This window comes from Mobula hypostoma, chromosome 8 (genome assembly GCF_963921235.1).
Source record: "Mobula hypostoma chromosome 8, sMobHyp1.1, whole genome shotgun sequence".
Lineage (NCBI taxonomy): Eukaryota > Metazoa > Chordata > Chondrichthyes > Myliobatiformes > Myliobatidae > Mobula > Mobula hypostoma.
The window spans coordinates 14661040-14681098 of NC_086104.1; the positions used below are offsets into that span (position 1 = coordinate 14661040).

Below are 20059 nucleotides of genomic sequence, written 5' to 3' on the forward strand. Positions count from 1 at the left end.
AAATTATTCACACGCAAAACTGTGTGGAATAGCTGTGTGGAACGAGCTTCCAGCAGAAGTGGTTGAGGCAGGTTCAATGTTGTCATTTAAAGTTAAATTGGACAGCTATATGGACAGGAAAGGAATGGAGGGTTATGGGCAAAGTGCAGGTTGGTGGGACGCGGTGAAAGTAAGAGTTCGGCATGGACTAGAAGGGCCGAGATGGCCTGTTTCCATGCTGTAATTGTTATATGGTTATAAAACATAAGTTATAGAAAATCATGCAAGAATTAGAAAAGAAGTATCCGTTACGTTTCAAACTGGTTGTAGTATCGATATACTTTACTTTATACTTTATTGACGCCAAACAATTGATACTAGAGCATACAATCATCACAGCGATATTTGATTCTGCTCTTCATGCTCCCTGGAGTACAAATTGATAGTAAATATTAAAAATTTAAATTATAAATCATAAATAGAAAATAGAAAAGGTGAGGTAGTGCAAAAAAAAACCAAGAGGCAGGTCCGGATATTTGGAGGGTACGGCCCAGATCCGGATCAGGATCCCTTCAGCAGTCTTATCACAGTTGGAAAGAAGCTGTTCCCAAATCTGGCCGTACAGGTCTTCAAGTTCCTGAGCCTTCTCCCGGAGGGAAGAGGGACGAAAAGTGTGTTGGCTGGGTGGGTCGTGTCCTTGATTATCCTGGCAGCACTGCTCCGACAGCGTGCAATGTAAAGTGAGTCCAAGGATGGAAGATTGGTTTGTGTGATGTGCTGGGCTGTGTTCACAATCTTCTGCAGCTTCTTCCAGTCTTGGACAGGACAACTTCCATACCAGGTTGTGATGCACCCAAGAACAATGCTTTCTACGGTGCATCTATAAAAATTAGTGAGGGTTTTCGGGGACAGGCCAAACTTCCTTAGCTTCCTCAGGAAGTAAAGGCGCTGCTGGGCCTTCTTGGCAGTGGACTCTGCTTGGTTGGACCAAGTCAGGTCATTTGTGATAGTGACCCCGAGGAACTTAAAGCTTTTGACCTGTTCCACTTGCGCACCACCGATGTAAATGGGGTCGTGCGGTCCACTACTCCTTCTGAAGTCAACAACCAATTCCTTCTTCCTGCTGACATTAGGGATAGGTTATTGTATGACTTCTCCATCATTATATTGTTCTCATCAGTAATAAATTCTTGATGGGTGCTAAAGTTAGGCAATTCATGTAGTTTCGGTTCTCCCTCAACAGATGCTGCTCAAACTACCGTTCAGCCCACACTTGCCCTTCCATCCCACCACTTCGTGTCCCCGGCCTCCAGTTACGCACTTTGTCCTCCCACACAGACACCACTCTCTGAGCATGCGCGCCGGCCTTCGCCCTTCAGTATTCCCGAGCGCTCCTCGGAGGGAATTAAAGGAGCAGGCAGCTCAGTCTGGGACCGTGGGTGACACCCGTTCTTTGTCAGAACACGAGTGAATAGACCACTTTTATCTGCTCGGATTCTTAACCTCCGCTGTGCGAACTGGATGGTGTCAACTGGCTCGAGACGTCGGGCTCGGGCTGGCGCGTGACGTCAGCGCGCAGTCGCCCGACGTGCGCACCAGCTGACGTCGGGGTCAATGTCACTGTGGCGAACGGCGACCGGCGGCTGTGTGGAGTGAGTGGCGTTCGCGGCGTGACGCCGGTCCGGGGAATTCGGTTCGTGTCAGGTTAGAGCAATGATCGTCCGCCGTTACCCTTTACCTCCGTCCCTCGTCTGGCTGTGATTCAGGAATCTCAGAGTCGGGGTGGTCATTAGGTGTGATGTTGCGTAACGGCAGCCCGTTGGCTTTGTACGCACGTTGTGCGGTGATGGTTTCACAACGTGGTGTTGCTCAAACCCGGTAACGCACATGGTAAACAACAAAGTGTTCTCGCTTTCAGATTAAACAACAAAGTCAACTCTTAGTTTCCAGCTAAACTACCATCAGGTCAACAGGGAGAGCAATGCGAAAAGCGCCGGAGGAGCCTAACGGGTCAGGCAGCATCTGCCGGATCTGTGGAGGGAAATGAGTGGCCAACGCTTTGGGTTGAGATCTTCATCAGAAAAGAGAGATTTCACGTCTGAAGTCGAAGACTCGAACCCCTGTCTTACATGTGGGGGGGTTCGACTTGGGGATGCGGACAATTCATTTCCTCCCACAGATCCTGCTCGACTTGTTGAGTTCCTCCAGCAGACTGTTGATCTCTTCGGGGCTCTACTTTTAATTTTGTTTCTGAGTCATTGGATAACCACCTAGAAATTCTACATTTTTTGTTTTTGAAGCATAGAAAGCCTACAGCGCAATCCAGGCCCTTCGGCCCACAATGCTGTGCCGAATATGTACTTACTTTAGAAATTACCTTATGTTATCCATAGCCCTCTAGTTTCCTAAGCTCCATGTACCTATCCAGGAGCCTCCTAAAAGACCCAATTGTATCCACCTCCTCCACCACCATTGCCGGCAGCCTATTCCACGCACTCAGCACACTCTACGTTTTAAAAAAAACTTACCCCTGACATCCCCGCTGTACCTGCTTCCAAGCACCTGAAAACTGTGCCTTTTCATGTTAGCCATTTCAGCCCTGAGGAAAAAACCTCTGAATATCCACACGATCAATGCCTCTCATCATCTTGTACAGGTGTCCCCCGCTTTTTGAACGTTCGCTTTACGAAACCTCACTGTTACGAAAGACCTACATTTGTACCCTCTTTTCGCTTTCAGAAGGTGTTTTCACTGTTACGAAAAAAAATACAGCGCTCGATAAAAGGCAGAGCGCGCCCTGATTCGTAGATTTGGAACTGCATTCTCGCCGGCATTGCTTAAACACATGCCTGTGAGCAGTCATTTGCAAGATGAATTCTAAGGTATCGGAAAAGCCTGAAACAGCTCATAAGGGTGTTACACTTACGGTAAAACTAGACATAATTAAGCGTTTTGATTGTGGTGAACGAAGTAAGGACAAAGTGAGTTTGGCTTGTGGAAGCTGACGAACATGATGTTGAAGAGGTTTTGACATCCCATCACCAAGAACTGACAGATGAAGAGCTGATGCAATTGGAAGAAAAAAGGATAACAATCGAAACCGAATGAGTAATGATAAAGTACGACTTTAATTTTGAAAGGGTACATCGGTTTAGGAGATATTTGCAGGATGGTTTGAGTCCTTATTAAAGAACTGTGTGATGGAAAAGTGCGTGAGGCTCAGCAGTCAAGCAAGCCTTCAACATCAGCCACAGCAGACGATGAACCTCGACCTTCAACATGGAGGCGGGCAGAGATAGAAGAAGATGAGCTGCTTGCTCTAATGGAAACAGAAGATGATGAGATGACACCCCATTGTCCCACCACCCCAACCCTCAGGCCGCGGACAGATACCGGTTCGCAGAAAATGCAGCAGTAGCTGGCAGGCACACAGCACATCTTTAAGAAAAAAGCCGAAATAAACATTCTAATTAATTATGTGCTGCCAACACGTAGTTGTTGGCCCAGATCAGAGACGACGCAATCGGAAATCGGCACTGATCTGGGCCGACAATTACGTGCTGGGCGGCACCTAATTAATTAGCATGTTTATTTTGGCTTTTTTCTTAAAGATGTGCTGGATGCCTTCTGGCTACAGCTGGACCGCTGCGTGCTTCACGGATCGGTATCGGTTGGTGGCCCAGAGGGTGGGGGCCACTGCACCACCCAACCTGTGACGACTCAGTCTAACACACCATCATCAGTGTGCTCGGCAAGCTATCTTCCCAATTCCTGTAAGTGATACTACACTGTACATACATTATTTCTACTTTAAATAGGCTGTGTATTTTTACGTGTGATTTGGTATGATTTGGCAGCTTCATAGCTTAAAGGTTACTGGAGAGAGTGTTCTTGCCAACAGCGCTTGCATGAGATTTTCACTATGGAGAACAGTTCAGTAATGATTGTGGAAAAGTATTTCTACTTTATATAGGCTGTGTATTTATCATATCATTCCTGCTTTTACTATATGTTACTGTTATTTTCGGTTTTATGTGTTATTTGGCATGATTTGGCAGGTTATTTTTGGGTCTGTAAATGCTCACAAAATTTTCCCATATAAATAAATGGTAATTGCTTCTTTGCTTTACGACATTTCGGCCTACGAACTGTTTCATAGGAAGGCTGTACCTTCAGATGGCGGGGGAAACCTGTACACCTCAAAGTTGTGCCGAACATGTCCCTACCTTAGAAATTACGAGGCTTACACATAGCCCTCTATTTTTCTAAGCTCCATGTACCTATCCAAAGGTCTCTTGAAAGACCCTATCGTATCCACCTCCACCACCATTGCCGGCAGCTCATTCCACGCACTCAACACTTTCTGCGTTAAAAAAAAACCTTACCCCTGACATCTCCTCTGTACCTACTCCCCAGCACCTTAAACCTGTGTCCTCTTGTGGCAACCATTTCAGCCCTGAGAAAAAGCCTCTGACTATCCACACGATCAATGCCTCTCATCGTCTTATACACCTCTATCAGGTCACCTCTCATCCTCCGTCGCTCCAAGGAGAAAAGGCCAAGTTCACTCAACCTATTCTCATAAGGCATGCTCCCCAATCCAGACAACATCCTTGTAAATATCCTGTGCACCCTTTCTATGGCTTCCACATCCTTCCAGAACTGAGCACAGAACTGCAAGTGGGGTCTGACCAGGGCCCTATATAGCTGCAACATTACATCTCAGGTCTTGAACTTAATCCCGCGGTTGATGAAGGCCAATAAACCATATGCCTTCTTAACCACAGAGTCAACCTGCGCAGCAGCTTTGAGTCTCCTATGGACTCGGACCCCAAGATCCCTCTGATTCTCCACACTGCCAAGAGCCTTACCATTAATACTATATTCTGCCATCATATTTGACCTACCAAAATGAACCACCTCATGCTTATCTGGGTTGAACTCCATCTATAACTTCTCAGCCCAGTTTTGCATCCTATTGATATCCCGTTGTAAAGTGTCGTGGGAACGTGATGTATGCAGATCGATTGGGACAATTCAAGCATTGTAAGCAACACACACAAAGTGCTGGAGGAACACAGCAGGCCAGGCAGCATCTATGGAAAAGAGTAAACAGTCAACGTTTCTGGCCGAGACCCTTCTTCAGGACCAGCATTGTAACTACACTTTACAAGTGAAAATCAAACGCTGGAAATGTAACATTTATAGAAAGAAAAAGGATTTCTGGTTTCTGGTTAAAGATCCATTATAGGAACTCAAACCTGAAAGAGTAACCAAAAAGCAAGGTGTATAATTTATACATTCTTTGGTAATAAATGTGCTTTGAACCTTTGAAACATTAACTTTCTTTCTCCTACCGACATACACGTACTTTATTGGAGTTAAGAGATATTTGACGGTCTAGAAGGCATAAATGTTGTTCAATTAATGTTTTTAACATAATGGCATATAGAATGAAGGGGTCAGTTGAGTACAGAGGTTTATGCACTTTACTTTGTTTACTTATGGTGTAATTCATTTGTAGATTTAATTCTTACTTTCCGAAGTTATTGTGTGTTATGTGTTTGTTATGTGTACTACTGTGCTTTACCTGGACCTGGAGGATGTTACTGCTGACCCTAGTACTTGGCGACAGCTGTATAGGGACTGGGTTCGTATTCTTGAGATAGAAAGAACAACTATACTGTCCGGTCTGGGTTTCTTTAGAAGCTAACTCTGTTAATACATTTTCTATCATTTCTCTTCTTGGATCCTCAATTCCTTTATCTTTAAGTAATTTAACTGATAATTTTGAAGTTAAACATACTTTGAGGATTTGGGTACAATTTAGAAAATATTTTGAGTTTTTCACTTTCCAGTCCTATTTTTTCTAATATTTTTTAAACCTTCTATGTCTGATGTAGTTTTTAAAGAGTGGAATAGATTGGGTATTAAAGGTTTTCATGATTTGTTTGTTGGAGATAGTCTCTCTTCATTTGAACAACTGTCAGTTAAGTATAGCCTACCGAGAACTCACTTTTTTCAATATTTACAAATTTAGAGACTTTTTGTGTTCTCAAGTACATACATTTCCTAAAAGTCCAGATAAAAATTTACTTGATATTATTTTTAATTTGAAACCTTTCCGTAATACATCTATATCTAATACTTATGGTATTGTTACATACCCCGTAACGGGTTAAAGAACCAACAGAAATGGAAAACACCTTGGAGTCTGGTATTGCTGTTAATTAATGCTCATTTATTAGTAACTACACAATATAGTAATATTAAAATCAGATAAATCAAACAGGTTAGCAAAGTTTATGCATATATAAGTGTGGAAATATAAAAACCAAGCTTCTTCAAGCCTAGGGGTAAATGGATACAGTCTTACAATGATGGGTAAATGAAACCAGTTCAGTTCATGGTATTTAGTTGAGTAGTGAGAGAGAGAGAGAGAGAGATGTCTAGTTTTTCAAGTGAGCTGATGCCGTCGATCTTCCCGTTGTCCTCTGAGACTTCCAAGTTAGCCAAACTTGACCAACTTAAGAGCACCGTCTTCAATTGATAGTCTACCAACCCAGGCAAAGGTTAGACGCACGGGTAGACTCCACAGGGTCGCTCTTTCACACACTCATAATCACAGATCGATCCCTCACAATCGATCCTCAGTCCCACACTTGTGGCACCTGAACAGAATAGTGGTATCTTCACCACACCATAGCGTATCTGCCTGTCCCGTGAAATAATCAATTACGCTAGTTTAAATACTGCTGCGCTGAACACCAGCTGTCCATCAAGTAGCTCCTCCCTTCTCTCTCTGTAGGAACTCAGAAGCTGGCAGTGTCCTTGCAGAAATCCCAAACAAACTGAGCAGTCTTCGCGCCTCTCTCTCTCTCTCTCTCTCTCTCTCTCTCTCGCTCTCGCTCTCGCTCTCGCTCTCTCTCGCTCTCACACAAGTTGTTTGTGCTGTACAGCTGCACGCTCTCTCTGTCTTTTTAAAAGTACAGTCCATAATGAATAACTCAGGATATCGTCACAGTATGTTGTTGGGAATGAGAATTATTCCTTTAGATAAAATTAAAAATCTTTGGGAACAAGACTTACAAATTTCAATTTCTGAGGACACTTGGAATAAAATTTGTAAATTAGTTAATACCTCATCGTTATGTCCCCGTCATTCTTTTCTACAATTTAAAGTGGTTCATAAAGCCCATATGTCTAAAGATAAGCTGTCTCGTTTTTATTCAGATATATCTCCCTTTTCTGAGAGATGTAATAATGGAGAAGCTTTGTTTTTCCATATGTTTTGGACTTGTCCAAGTCTTGAAAAATATTAGAAGGAAGTATTTCAAACTTTTTCGGTGCTTTTTAAAGTAAATTTTAAACCTAATCCTTTGACTGCCTTATTTGGTATTGTTGGAGGAAATGATATTGTTTTGGAGACACATGATCTGCATATTTTGGCCTTTATTTCCCTTATAGCCAGGAGGGCATTGTTGCTTAAGTGGAAGGATGCCTCTCCACCTACTCATACTCATTGGTTACTTGATGTTACGTCTTCCTTAAATTTAGAGATGATCTGCCGTTCAATTTCTGAACTTAGACAAGATTCTTTTAACATTGTGGGGACCTTTTTTGAATTATTTTCAAAATCTTTGATTTGCTATTAATTATAGATGTTGGCTAATAATATGTTTTACTATATGTTAAGGATTTTTTTCCTTTTTTTTAACCTAACAGCTGGGTTTTTTCTGGTAATGGGTTTAGATTTTTTGTATAATAAAATCTCTTTTCAATATTTTGTTTAAATTTAGTTTATATGGATATGGGGTAATTACACTTCATCTGTGATTTCAATATATTATAATCAATATATATCATATATCCTACTGTACTCTGTATTCTTTTATGTAAGAAATTAATAAAAATATTGAAAAAGAAAGGAAAGAGCAACAAGAAGACAGCAGAAGAGAGCCAGGAGAAATGCAGCCATGGTTGCCACCACTACCACATATACATGTCCCACCTGTAATAGAGCTTGTGAGTCCAGGATAGGACTGTATAGTCATCAAAGACCTCACCGTTAAAGGGGTGGACGTCGTCATCGGATTTCGATGGACAACAGAAGAAGTGGTTGTTAATTTGGTCAAATCTATGTTGACATTCGTATAAAGCTAATACATATTTATTGAAGGTGTAAGTTGGAGATTGAACCAATTTCATACGTGAGAAGGTCTAGCGGTGGTACATTTTAGAATCTCACTAGACAACGGGGTGACTCGTTGGGACACCCTTTGAGAGAAGTGTAGTGTAGTCTAATGTGACCAGAATGAACATTAAATTTTCCTGAATGCTATTGGTATCGCTTTGCTTTGGAAACTGAAGTAGAAAACCTCAGTTTATTAAAGAAGAGCGACGTGTAGCAAAGCAAATATAGCTGCTCCTCATTTAATGTAGGAATGGAGTTTGTATTCTGGAGATGGAAAGAGCAACAAGAAGACAGCAGAAGAGAGCCAGGAGAAATGCAGCCATGGTTCCCACCACTACCACGTATACATGTCCCACCTGCAATGGAGCTTGTGGGTCCAGGATAGGACTGTATAGTCATCAAAGATCTCACCATTAAAGAAGTGGACGTCGTCATCGGATTTTGATGGACAACCGAAGAAGAAGACTGCTTTACACCCTGGTCCAGAGAAACGTCTCGTTTGATAGTATATATAGATAAATGACAATAAAGTGGGTTTCAAACTTTATTGTTAGGTGGCTTGTTTTTTTCTATTTTGATCTCTGATCTTGAAAGCAGACCTAAGGCACTGTAAACCATAAGGACAACCACAAGGATTGGGCAGGTGGTCGGAAAGCTACCTGAGAGTCATATGGACCTTGACGACCACTCTACCTTGCAGGATGGTCATAGCAGTGAAACCCAGAGGCCATTTGGACTTGTGGTGCCTTAACAGAAAGTGGAAGAGCAATCATCGAGCACATCTAGACACTGGAGAATGTGAGATTGAAAACAAACAGCTGGGGAAGCTCAGTCGGCCAGGCAGCATCTGTGGAGGCAGCGAGATGGTCAATGTTTTGGGTGGAGACCCAGCATCAGTCAGTAGTCCTTATTGACTATTTGTTTAATATGACTGTATCACTTTGATCACCTCAACCCCACCCCGCCCCCCCCCCAAAAGTTTGTATATCTAAACATGAGAAAGTCTGCACTGCAAATATTGGAAATCCAGAGCAACACACACAAAATGCTGAGGGAGCTCAACAGGTCAGGTAGTATCTATAGAAATTAAAAAACAGTCAATGTATTGAGCCAAGAAGGGTCTCAGCCCAACATGTTCACTGTTTATTCATTTCCATGGATGCTGCCTGACCTGCTGAGTTCCTCCAGCAATTTGTGTGTTTTAGTTTGTATACCTATTCAGTGTGGTTATGTACATTGATCACTTAGAGTCAATGGCTGCTGCTGTCCATACAATGGACTAAGTGTAAAGTAGCACTTTTCAACTATGAAGAGCAGTCATGATCATGAATAAAATCCTGGCTTTACATTAGTAATATCATTTTAGAATTTATAATTGGCAGGATTTTGACTTCATCTGTTCAGAGTTTAATATCTTTTTCTTTCAGATCCAAAGCATTATGGCATCATTAAGCTGCATATCGGTGTTTTACATTCTAAAGACTACAACCTGCAGAGCTTGTGGCTGTCAACAAGTCCAGCATTCATTGAGATTATTTTCGTGTCACACTGGGCTTCTGGGCAATGGTGCTCCAGAACGTCAGACTTTGAACGAGGTTAAAGAATATTCGACCTATTGTGATAGAACAAAGAGAAGCCTGTCAGCACTTGCTAGTTCGGTACTCAGGAAAAATCAGTGGAGGCCATTGTCCAGGTTTGACTTTATGGATCCCAAGGAAGTTCAAAAAATAATAATCAATACAGAGAAGAGACATTGGTTAAGGAGATTTATTGTCAGCCCTGATTTGGCAAATCGTATCGTGAAATGCATTGGCAATGATGGCTCTGAAAATAATGCGATAATTTTTGAATGCAATCCAGGTGCGTACATTCTAAACTGTTTTAGTATTTTGATTTCTTCAGCTCATGATGATTTACTTATGTTTTGTTGCATCTATAGGGCCTGGTGTTTTAACCCGTGCATTACTAAATAGTGGAGCGCAGAGGATTGTGGCACTGGAGAGCAATAAACATTTTATACCAGCATTACAGGTATTTTTGCAGTCCATCTTTTATTGCTAAGAAATTGAGGACGTTATAATTTGAGTGAGATGTGTGACACAGATTGACTTTAAAATGTCCAGTGAAAGAGCTCCCATCTCACTGCACCATGTCCTGACTTCAGTCTTTTACAAAAAAGGATGAAAGGTTAAGTTTGGTCTAGGATGTAAGATGTTAAAGCCAGCTGCATTTGTTAAAATATTCTCTCAGTCTCATCTCTTTTTTAATTAATTAGTGCCCTTGCTTCCCTCCCTTACCCAAAAGCCCCGTGGAATCTTCCTCACTATGCAAGGTGTCAAACATGTCTCTGACACTTTCTGTTGTGACAGAGCTTGAAGTATTTGAAACCTGTGATAAGATAAAGGCTGAAATGATGATGCTGATTATTGTCTACAGGGGTAAAATAGTTGTACCAGTCCATTGCCTCCCTACATTCAGTTGGACCATGGTAAATCCAAATGTAAAATCCAAGTTATCCATCACAGAGACTGCAACTTAGTTTTTACTCTTGGAGTTTTTTATTTGTTTGATGTTTCAAAAGGGAAGATTCAACATTTTCATGCAGATATTGTTGGGGATAATAATGATGTAATTTTGAAGTTGTCATGCTGTTACATTTGTCTTGTTTTTCACAGCAGGAACATGTTGTCCTTTGCTCTAGTTTCTCAGTGTTACTCACCATACTCCAGGCTTAGAAAAAACCATAGAATATCAGACCATCCAGACTATCAGGAAGGTTCTGGAGTGGGTGCAGAGGAGATTCATTGGCATATTGTTTGGGACAGAGCGTTTCAGTTATGAGGTGAGACTAGAAGAGGAAGGTCTGTTCTCCTTGGGGCAGACCCGTGGCTATTATAATGCAGTATTTATGGACTATTGTTGTCAGAAGTGCTATTCCTTGTTATACGTTGAAGCAAATTTCTTTTCAAAGGAAAATTGTCTCTTCACTTATTAATTTGTTTGGTTGTAAATTTCACTGATAAAGCCAACATTTATTCCCCAATCTTAAATGTCATGGAGAAAGTGGTATTTAAGATATTGTCTGACTATCTGGGCGGCATGGCAGTGTAGTGGTTAGCACAGCGCTTTACAGTACCGGAACCCAGGTTTAATTCCCACCGCTGCCTGTAAGGAGTTGTACATTCTCCTTGTGACTGCGTGGGTTTCCTCCGGATGCTCCAGCTTCCTCCCACAGTCCAAAGGCGTACCGGTTGTGAGGTTAATTGGTCATTGTAAGTTGTCCTCTGATTAAGCTAGGGTTAAATTGGGGGGTTGCTGGGCGGTGCGGCTCGAAGGGCCTATTCTGCGCTGTATCTCAATGAAAAAGCACTCTGTCGCAGAGGATTACTGATCACTTGGAAAGGCCGAGACTAATCAGGGACATCCAGCATGGTTTTGTCAAAGGCAGATCCTGTCTGACCAGTTTCATTTTATTCTTTTGAAGAGTTAATAGTCTGTATCAGTGAAGAAAAAGTAGTAGATACAGTTTACATGGTCTTTAGTAAGATGTATAACAAGGTCTACTTGGGAGACTGATTCAAAAGTTTGGACTTTTGGGAGGCAGAGTGAGTTAGCAAACTAGATCCAAAATTTGCTTGGCAATGGGAGATGAAGGGTCACAGTGGAGATTTGCATTTTTTTGTGATTGGAGGCCTCTGATTTGATTTTGGGACCCATGCTTTTTGTAATATACATGAATGTCAAGATCAGTAAGTACACATAGATTGGCAGAGTTGTTGATAGCGTGGAAGATAGCTTTATGGTGGGAGAGTCACAGAGCAGAAATTGTGAGGGGTTGTAAGGAGGCAAATGCAAAGTCATTCATTTTGGGAGCACCAATGAGGCTAGGGCACCTACCATGAATTTAGGGGTCTTGGGGATCATTGAGGAACAGTCAATAGATTCTCAAATGTGACAAAATAGACAGATAGTATTTCTAGGAGGGTACGTAAGATACCAGCCTTCATTAGTTGGAGCAATGTAAACAGAAGTTGCGAGGTGATTCTCCAGCTTGTACACCTCAGTCAGACCTCAGCTTGAGTACTGCATGCATTTCCAGGTACCAGACTATCAGGAAGGTTCTGGAGTGGATGCAGAGGAGATTCGTTGGCATATTGTTTGGGACAGAGCATTTCAGTTATGAGGTGAGACTAGAAAAGGAAGGTCTGTTCTCCTCGGGGCAGAGCAGGACAAGGCAGGCATGATTGAGGGATACAAAATTGAGGAATGTGGATAAGAGAGCTTTCAGGAAACTACCCCATAATCAGAAGATAAATGTATGTACCTATCACTGAGTTTGCTTAAAAATTAAACTAATTTGGTCAAAGTAAGTATAATTTCACATTTCTTCACCAATAGAGAACATCGATTGTTGCTATAAAATGGGCTTTTGTAAAATATATTAACCTATTACATTTTTTAAAATTAGTCTTTAGGAAAACATGTGAATGAACAGTTGGAAGTGGTGCACTGTGACTTCTTCAAGCTGGATCCAATAGGCCGTGGCACTATGAAACCTCCTGCCATGTTTTCTGAGAAACTCTTCAATAACCTGGGAATATCAGAGGTTGCTTGGACTGCAGGTGACAACCTGTTAATCACTTTCTGTTTCGGTTACATCAGTTGAATAATAATTTTGACCATTTGAATCTGATTAAACAATATTTGTTTTCCAAAGAATTGTACAGAACTCCAGCTGTTCTCTTAAATTTGATTCATAGAAATGGGTCATTGGAAATAGAAGGTGAAAGTTTTCGAATAGTTTAGTTTGGCATAGCATCATAGGCCGAAAGGCCTGTTCCTGTGTTGTACTATTTTATGTTATAGCTCGTCCCCCTTTCTTTTTGCTCTCTGAAAGGCATTCTATCAAAGGTGAACCAGAGAGTTATCTTCTGCCCTGACTACTATTTTATTCCTCAAGGTTTGCAGTCTTTGTTTGCACATTCTCTCAGTCAACCTCACAGAAGTTGCTTTCTCTGGATCAGTTGTTGCTTTTTCAAGACTAGAATAGCAAGTGCACTTAAAATTACTTGATTGACTAAGGAAAAGAGTTAATATATTTTGGTACCATGCTGATAATAGGAATACTCAACAGTTAGTGGATTTGGATTTGAAAATTAAAAATAGTATTTTGTTAATAAGCTGCATGCATCTTCCAGATGTCTCACCACTTAACCAGGTAACCCTGTATTTTGGTCCTTGGGGACTTTTGTTTCAACGGAATTGCTTTATTTGTACCCCTTGACAAGCAAAATCAAATAAAATGCACTTAAAAAGAATAAGTCACTGAGAAAAGAATAAAACCTATCAGACACTGAAAAAGTGACCTGCGTGTGGAGGCAGAGAATGTGAGTCATGTTTTGCAGTTATCCTCACAGAAGCTTGTGGAGTGTTTGCAGAACTGCAAAACAGTTTGAATTAGGGAGCCTAGCTCACACTGGCAATCCAGCTAATCCCTCTCCCCACACATCATTCTGCTGCCTTGCAAATTTTCCTTTCAATTACCCAGCTCCCTTTTTTTTCACTACAATTGAATTTACCTCCACTACTTTCCTTCCCTATATCACAATGACTAGTTATGCAAAAAGTACTTGGTTATGGCCTAAGTATTTTAGACAGATACACCAAAATCTCCATATTCTTAAAATCTTTGCCTGGATTAATGAAAGCAGGTACGTTATATATATGTGCTGCTGCCTTTGGGAAATTTACATCAGGATGGCATAGGTAGATTTTGATCTTCTGCAGACAAATGCATAAATTCTCTTTTTTTAAACAACAACTGATCTAAGACATCCTTATTTTCTTTCCTAGATATTCCAATTAAAGTCATTGGAATCTTTCCACAAAGAAATGAACGGAGCCTGCTTTGGAAGTTTGCTTATGCTTTGCTTGAAAGGATTTCAATTTTTCAATATGGAAGAATAGAAATGAACATGTTCATTAGTGAGAAACAGTACATGGTATGTTAGAGATCTCTTTGAAATGTTAACTCAAATCTTGTGCTTCATATTCTGTTGCTGAAATTGAATATTCTTTCATTTGTAGAAGATAACGTCAGAGCCTGGCGACATGAAACACTACGATGCATTTGCTGCATTGTGGCAGATAGCTTGTGAAATAAAGCTGTTACATAAGGTCAGTTTCTGTTTTTCAATATTATGGTAGTAAAACGCAGACTTTGACTTGCATGAACTTTGTTCCTCTGATGTCATTATGCTGGTTTTGCTTTTATCTTCATTTGTTTCCCATACAAGACAGGATTGAAATTGAGTGAAGTGTTTACTTCTTTGACATGATCTCTAAATAAATATTTCTTTCTCAGGAACCTTGCTCATCTTTTACTACAAATTTTCTAAACAGTGGAAGTGTGAAACGAGGCGTGGTAAGCTTTTACTTTATCTTGTGTGTTATGAAGTGCAAGTTATCTCAATTGCATCTGTACCTTCATTATTCAAAATCATTAGGAAGAATCCTAAGAAGGTGGGTGTAAGGTTGAGCCCATTTTTCCTCAAGGATCATAATCTCAGAAAAATGGGGGTATTCCTCTCCCGAGAGACTGGCAATCATTGACCAGTTTATGGAATATTTAGTCGATAGGTGGTGAATCTTTTTGAGAGCGTGTGCCAAATTGGCGATAATCTTTTAACTTTTTTTTTAAAATTCTCGCATGCTGTGGTAACTTTGACCAGAGGTTATCATTGATTAATGAATTAGTAACAGTAATCATGAACTTTTTTAAAGAAGCATTAATGCTTTGCTTATTTATGTCTATTCATTGTTTTACTATTAATAAAAGTATAATGCTAAAATTAATGAAGCATTTTGAAGACCTGTTCAAAAGTTATTAATGTTAATCTTTTAAAAATACAATTGAGAAATAACAACATTTCTAAACAGTATTGTTATTTTATCTGTTTACCATCCAAATACTGATGTATACAGCGAGTCTGCTCTGCGAGGATTTCAAAATGTATTATACAACATGTGTGTTCTCACAACCATCCAGCTGGCACCAAGCCGGCTTGAGACATTTCCTATGGAAACATCACACTGCTTTCAGCTTATAAAAAATCATTGGCTGTTTTATTTGGCAACAAAGATAATTGTCATATATCTTTATTATTGGTGGAGTTTAAAGAGTTGAGAGGTGGCATTGCATACTGCTTGCCAACAAAATTTTTGAGTATGCATTTTGGACACTATCCCTGTTAATTATAAAATTAGTTTAGCCTTGGCAGAACAAACAGGAGATTGCACAGTTTATTTCCATTTCTTAGCTTGTTAACTTTCATTCTTCAATTTGTAAATAAATCAGTTGAAATAAGTTAACCATCTTAAAGAATTACCGATTTCACAATCTTCTGAAGGACTTAGCAGACTTATTCTTAAGCATGTAGGTATGGCATCTTTAAGCAGCTGAAGGTATATTGCCATTGCCAAAAGAGATGGAGGAGGGGAGGACTACAAGCTAGATTGAAACACAGGGGAATGAAACATCTTCTACGCAGCATCTTGTTAACAAATGTTGAGTTGCTACCTGTTCCATGGAGTTATAGCTCACTCTGGATACATCGGTAAGACCTGAACGCTATACATAGGAAGGACTGGACTGCTGATTCAGAGAATGCAAAGGATAGGGGTCTTCTGTGTTTCATAATGAACTCTTTGTGGTGGTTGGATGCAGTAGTCTTGTCACATTGTTGTTCTCCTGGAACACTTAATGATTAAGTGCCGACCATTTTCCAAGAGAGTTTTCCTCCGTGATCCTGACCACAGTTTGCATATCCCCAAAGACCGACATTTTGGAGACACTTGAGATACTGAATGCTGCTATCAGCAAATGAACAGCCTACTCTGATGCCTTCCAAATCATAGTTGGGGTACTTCAATAAGGCTTGTTTGAAGAAATCTCTGCCCAATTATCAACATATAACATGCAGCAGCAACACACCAGACCACTGCTAAACTTCAATTAAGAATCCTTACTGTTCCATAGAAGGATAGAGAAACATACAGGCCCTTCGGCCACAATGCTGTACCAAACACGTACTTACTTTAGAAATTAGCTCGGGTTACCCATAGCCCTCTATTTTTCTAAGCTCCATGTACCTATCCGGGTGTCTCTTAAAAGACCCTATTGTATCCACCTCCACCACCGTCACCAGCAGCCCATTCCACGTACTCACCACTCTGTGTATAAAAAAAAAACCTACCCCTGACATCTCCTCTGTACCTTCTTCCAAGCACCTTGAAACTGTACCCTCAGGCACAGACTATAAACGTGCATAGACTATATTTCAGGAACCTGATTACTTGGCGTCCTTCTACCTGCGTACAGGCAGAGGCTAAAGAGCACGGCTCCAGAGATAAGGATAGCAAAGAGGTGGTTGCCGGAGGCAGAGGAACAGCTGCGGGATCGCTTCCAGTCAGTGGACTGGGTCATTTTCAAGAACTCATCAGCAGATCTGTATGAATACACCACAGTTGTCACAGACTTTATTAAAACAGCCATAGACAAATGTATCCCCACAAAATTATTCAGAGTCTTTCCCAACCAGAAGCCCCAGATAAAGCATGAGATCTACAGTCTGCTGAGGGCCAGATCAATGGCATTCAGGTCTGACACCAAATAAAATACATGAGGTCCAGGTACTATTTCAGGAAAGCCATCTCACATGCAAAGTGGCATTTCGGGACCAAACTTGAATCACTGAAGGATGCTGAACAGCTGTGGCAGGCTTGAATGTTATTACCTCTTACAAGATGCAGCCAAGTGACATGGGTGACAGTAGCACTTCATTCCCAGATGAGCTGAATGACATCTATGCTCACTTTGACCATCAGAAGCGAGGGGAACGAATATCCTGGGAGGGAGGTTTGCTAATGCTATTGGGAGGGTTTAAACTAGATTTGCAGGGGTCGGGAACGGAAGTGAAGAGGCAGAGATGTTGCAGTTGGCGCACAAGTAATGACAGCTTGTAGGAAGTTTATGAGGAAGGATGGGTAGATGATAGAGTAAAGAAGCACTCAGCCAGATGGTTTGAGGTGCATCTACTTTGATGCAAGAAGTATCATGAACAAGACAGATAAACTTAGAGTGTGGAGCAATACGTGCAACTATGATGTTGTGGCCATTACAAAGACTTGGATGACTTGGGCAGGAATAGCTGCTGAATGTGCCTGGCTTTATATGTTTCAAAAAAGACAGGGAGGAAGGAAAAAGAGGAGGGGAGAGTGGCACTGCTGATCAGGGATAGTATCACAGCTGCAGAAAAGGAGGAAGTCATGAAATGTCTACTGAGTCATTGTGGGTGGAAGTCAGAAACAGGAAGGGAGAAATAATTCCAGTGGGTATTTTTTACAGACGCCCCCCCCCCACCCCCAATAGTTATAGAGATATCGAGGAGCAAATGAGGCAGATGCTGGAATGCTGCAATAATAATAGGGTTGTTTTCAACTTGCCTAATATGACTGGTATCTCCTTAGAACAAGGGGTTTACATGGGGTGGAGTTCGTTAGATGTGTTCAGGAAGGTTTCCTGATGCAATATGCAGATAAGCCAGCTAGAGCAGAGACTGTACTTGATCTGGTATTGGGAAATTAATCTGGTCAGGTGTCAAATCTCTTGGTGGGAGAGCATTTTGGAGGTAGTGATCACAACTCTATCTCCTTTACCATAGTGCTGGAGAGCAATAGGAGCAGAAAATTTGGGAAAATATTTAATTGGGGTAGGGGGAAATCTGGTGCTTTTAGGCAGGAACTTGGGAACATAAATTGGGAGCAGATATTTTCAAGGAAATGCATGGCAGAAATGTGGCACATAAGACCATAAGATATAGGAGCAGAAATAGACCATTTCGCCCATTGAGTCTGCTCTGCTATCCAATCAAGGGCTGATCCAATTCTTCCAGTCATCCCCACTCCCCTGCCATTTCCCCGTACCCTTTGATGCCCTAGCTAATCAAGAACCTATCTATCTCTGCCATAAATGCACCCAATGACTTGGCCTCCACAGCCGCTCGTGGCAACGAATTCCACAGATTTACCACCCTCTGACTAAAGTAATTTCTCCATATCTCTGTTCTAAATGGACGTCCTTAAATCTTGAAGTCATACCCTCTCGCCCTTGACTCCCCAACCATGAGAAATAACTTTGCCATATCTAACCTGTTCGGGCCTTTTAACATTCGGAATATTTCTATGAGACCCACCCCCCCCATTCTCCTGAACTCCAGGGAATACACCCCAAAAGCTGCCAGACTTTCCTCATACAGTAACCCTGTCATTCCTGGAATCATTCTCGTGAATCTTCTCTGAACCCTCTCCAATCTTAGTATATCCTTTCTAAAATAAGGAGCCCAAAACCGCACACAATACTCCAAGGGTGGTCTCACACGCGCCTTATAGAGCCTCAACATCACATCCCTGCTCTTATATTCTATACCTCTAGAAATGAATGCCAGCATTGCATTTGCCTTCTTCACCACTGACTCAACCTGGAGGTTAACCTTTAGGGTATCCTGCCCAAGGACACCCAAGTCTCTTTGCATCTCTGCATTTTGAATTCTATCCCCATCTAAGTAATAGCCTGCCCGTTTATTTCGTCCACCAAAGTACATGACCATGCACTTTCCAACATTGTATTTCATTTGCCACTTCTTTGCCCATTCCCCTAAACTATCTAATTCTCTCTGCAGGCTCTCTGTTTCTTCAACACTACCCGCTCCTCCACCTATCTTTCTATCATTGGCAAATTTAGCCACAAATCCATTAATCCCATGGACCAAATCATTGACATACATCATAAAAAGCAGCGATCCCAACAACAACCCCTGTGGAACTTCTCTGGTAACTGGCAGCCAGCCAGAATAGGATCCCTTTATTCCCACTCTCCGTTTTCTGCTGATCAGCCAATGCTCCATCCATGCTTGTAAATCCCATGTCATTCTGTGGGATCTTATCTTGCTAAGCAGCCTCATGTGCGGCACCTTGTCAAAGGCCTTCTGAAAATCCAAGTACACCACATCCACTGCATCTCCTTTGTCTACACTGGTTGTAATTTCCTCAAAAAATTGCAGCAGGTTAGTCAGGCAGGATTTTCCTTTCACGAAACCATGCTGGCTTTGGCCTATCTTGTCATGTGCTTCCAGGTACTGTGTAATCTCATCGCTAACAATTAATTCCAACAACTTCCCAACCACTGACGTCAGGCTAACAGGTCTAGCAGCATCCGTGGAAATGATCAGTCAACGTTTCGGGCCAGAACCCTTCGTCAGGACTGAAGAGAGAAGGGGCAGAGGCCCTATAAAGAAGGTGGGAAGGAGAAGACTGGTAGGTTCCAGGTGAAAGATAAAGGGGTGGGGGAAGGGAAGCAGGGAGGGGATAGGCAGGAAAGGTGAAGAAGGAATAGGGGAAAGCACAATGGATAGTAGAAGGAGGCAGAATCATGAGGGAGGTAGTGGGCAGCTGGGGGAGGGGGCAGAGTGAAATTGGGATAGGGGAAGGGAGGAGGAGGGAATTACTGGAAGTTGGAGAATTCAATATTGTGCTTTCCCCATTCCTTCTTCACCTTTCCTGCCCATCCCCTCCCTGCTTCCCGTCCCCCACCCCTTTATCTTTCCTCTTATTGGTCTTTCACCTGGAACCTACCAGCCTTCTCCTTCCCACCCTCCCCCCACTTTCTTTATAGGGCCCCTGCCCCTTCCCTCTTCAGTCCTGACGAAGGGTTCCAGCCTGAAACGTTGACTGATCGCTTCCATGGATGCTGCCCGACCTGCTGAGTTTCTCCAGTGTGTTGTGAGTGTTGCTTTGACCCCAGCATCTGCAGGGTATTTTGTGTTTAGG

At 41.8% G+C, this 20059-nt stretch overlaps 1 protein-coding gene across 2 annotated transcripts in view; it reads left to right on the top strand.

Annotated features, from left to right (window-relative positions):
* Positions 1-337: 337 nt before the first annotated feature.
* The window catches only part of tfb2m (transcription factor B2, mitochondrial), a 31181-nt gene continuing 11459 nt past the window's right edge, over positions 338-20059 (top strand). The window contains exons 1-8 of one of the 2 annotated variants that reach the window (XM_063055481.1): positions 338-1683; positions 3591-3752; positions 9601-10033; positions 10113-10204; positions 12642-12795; positions 14027-14175; positions 14261-14350; positions 14538-14597. In XM_063055481.1, coding sequence (XP_062911551.1) covers positions 9613-10033; positions 10113-10204; positions 12642-12795; positions 14027-14175; positions 14261-14350; positions 14538-14597 — 966 coding nt within the window. In that variant the 5' untranslated portion in view covers positions 338-1683; positions 3591-3752; positions 9601-9612. The remainder of the gene's footprint in view (positions 1684-3590; positions 3753-9600; positions 10034-10112; positions 10205-12641; positions 12796-14026; positions 14176-14260; positions 14351-14537; positions 14598-20059) is intronic. The other variant, XM_063055480.1, reaches the window with a different exon arrangement.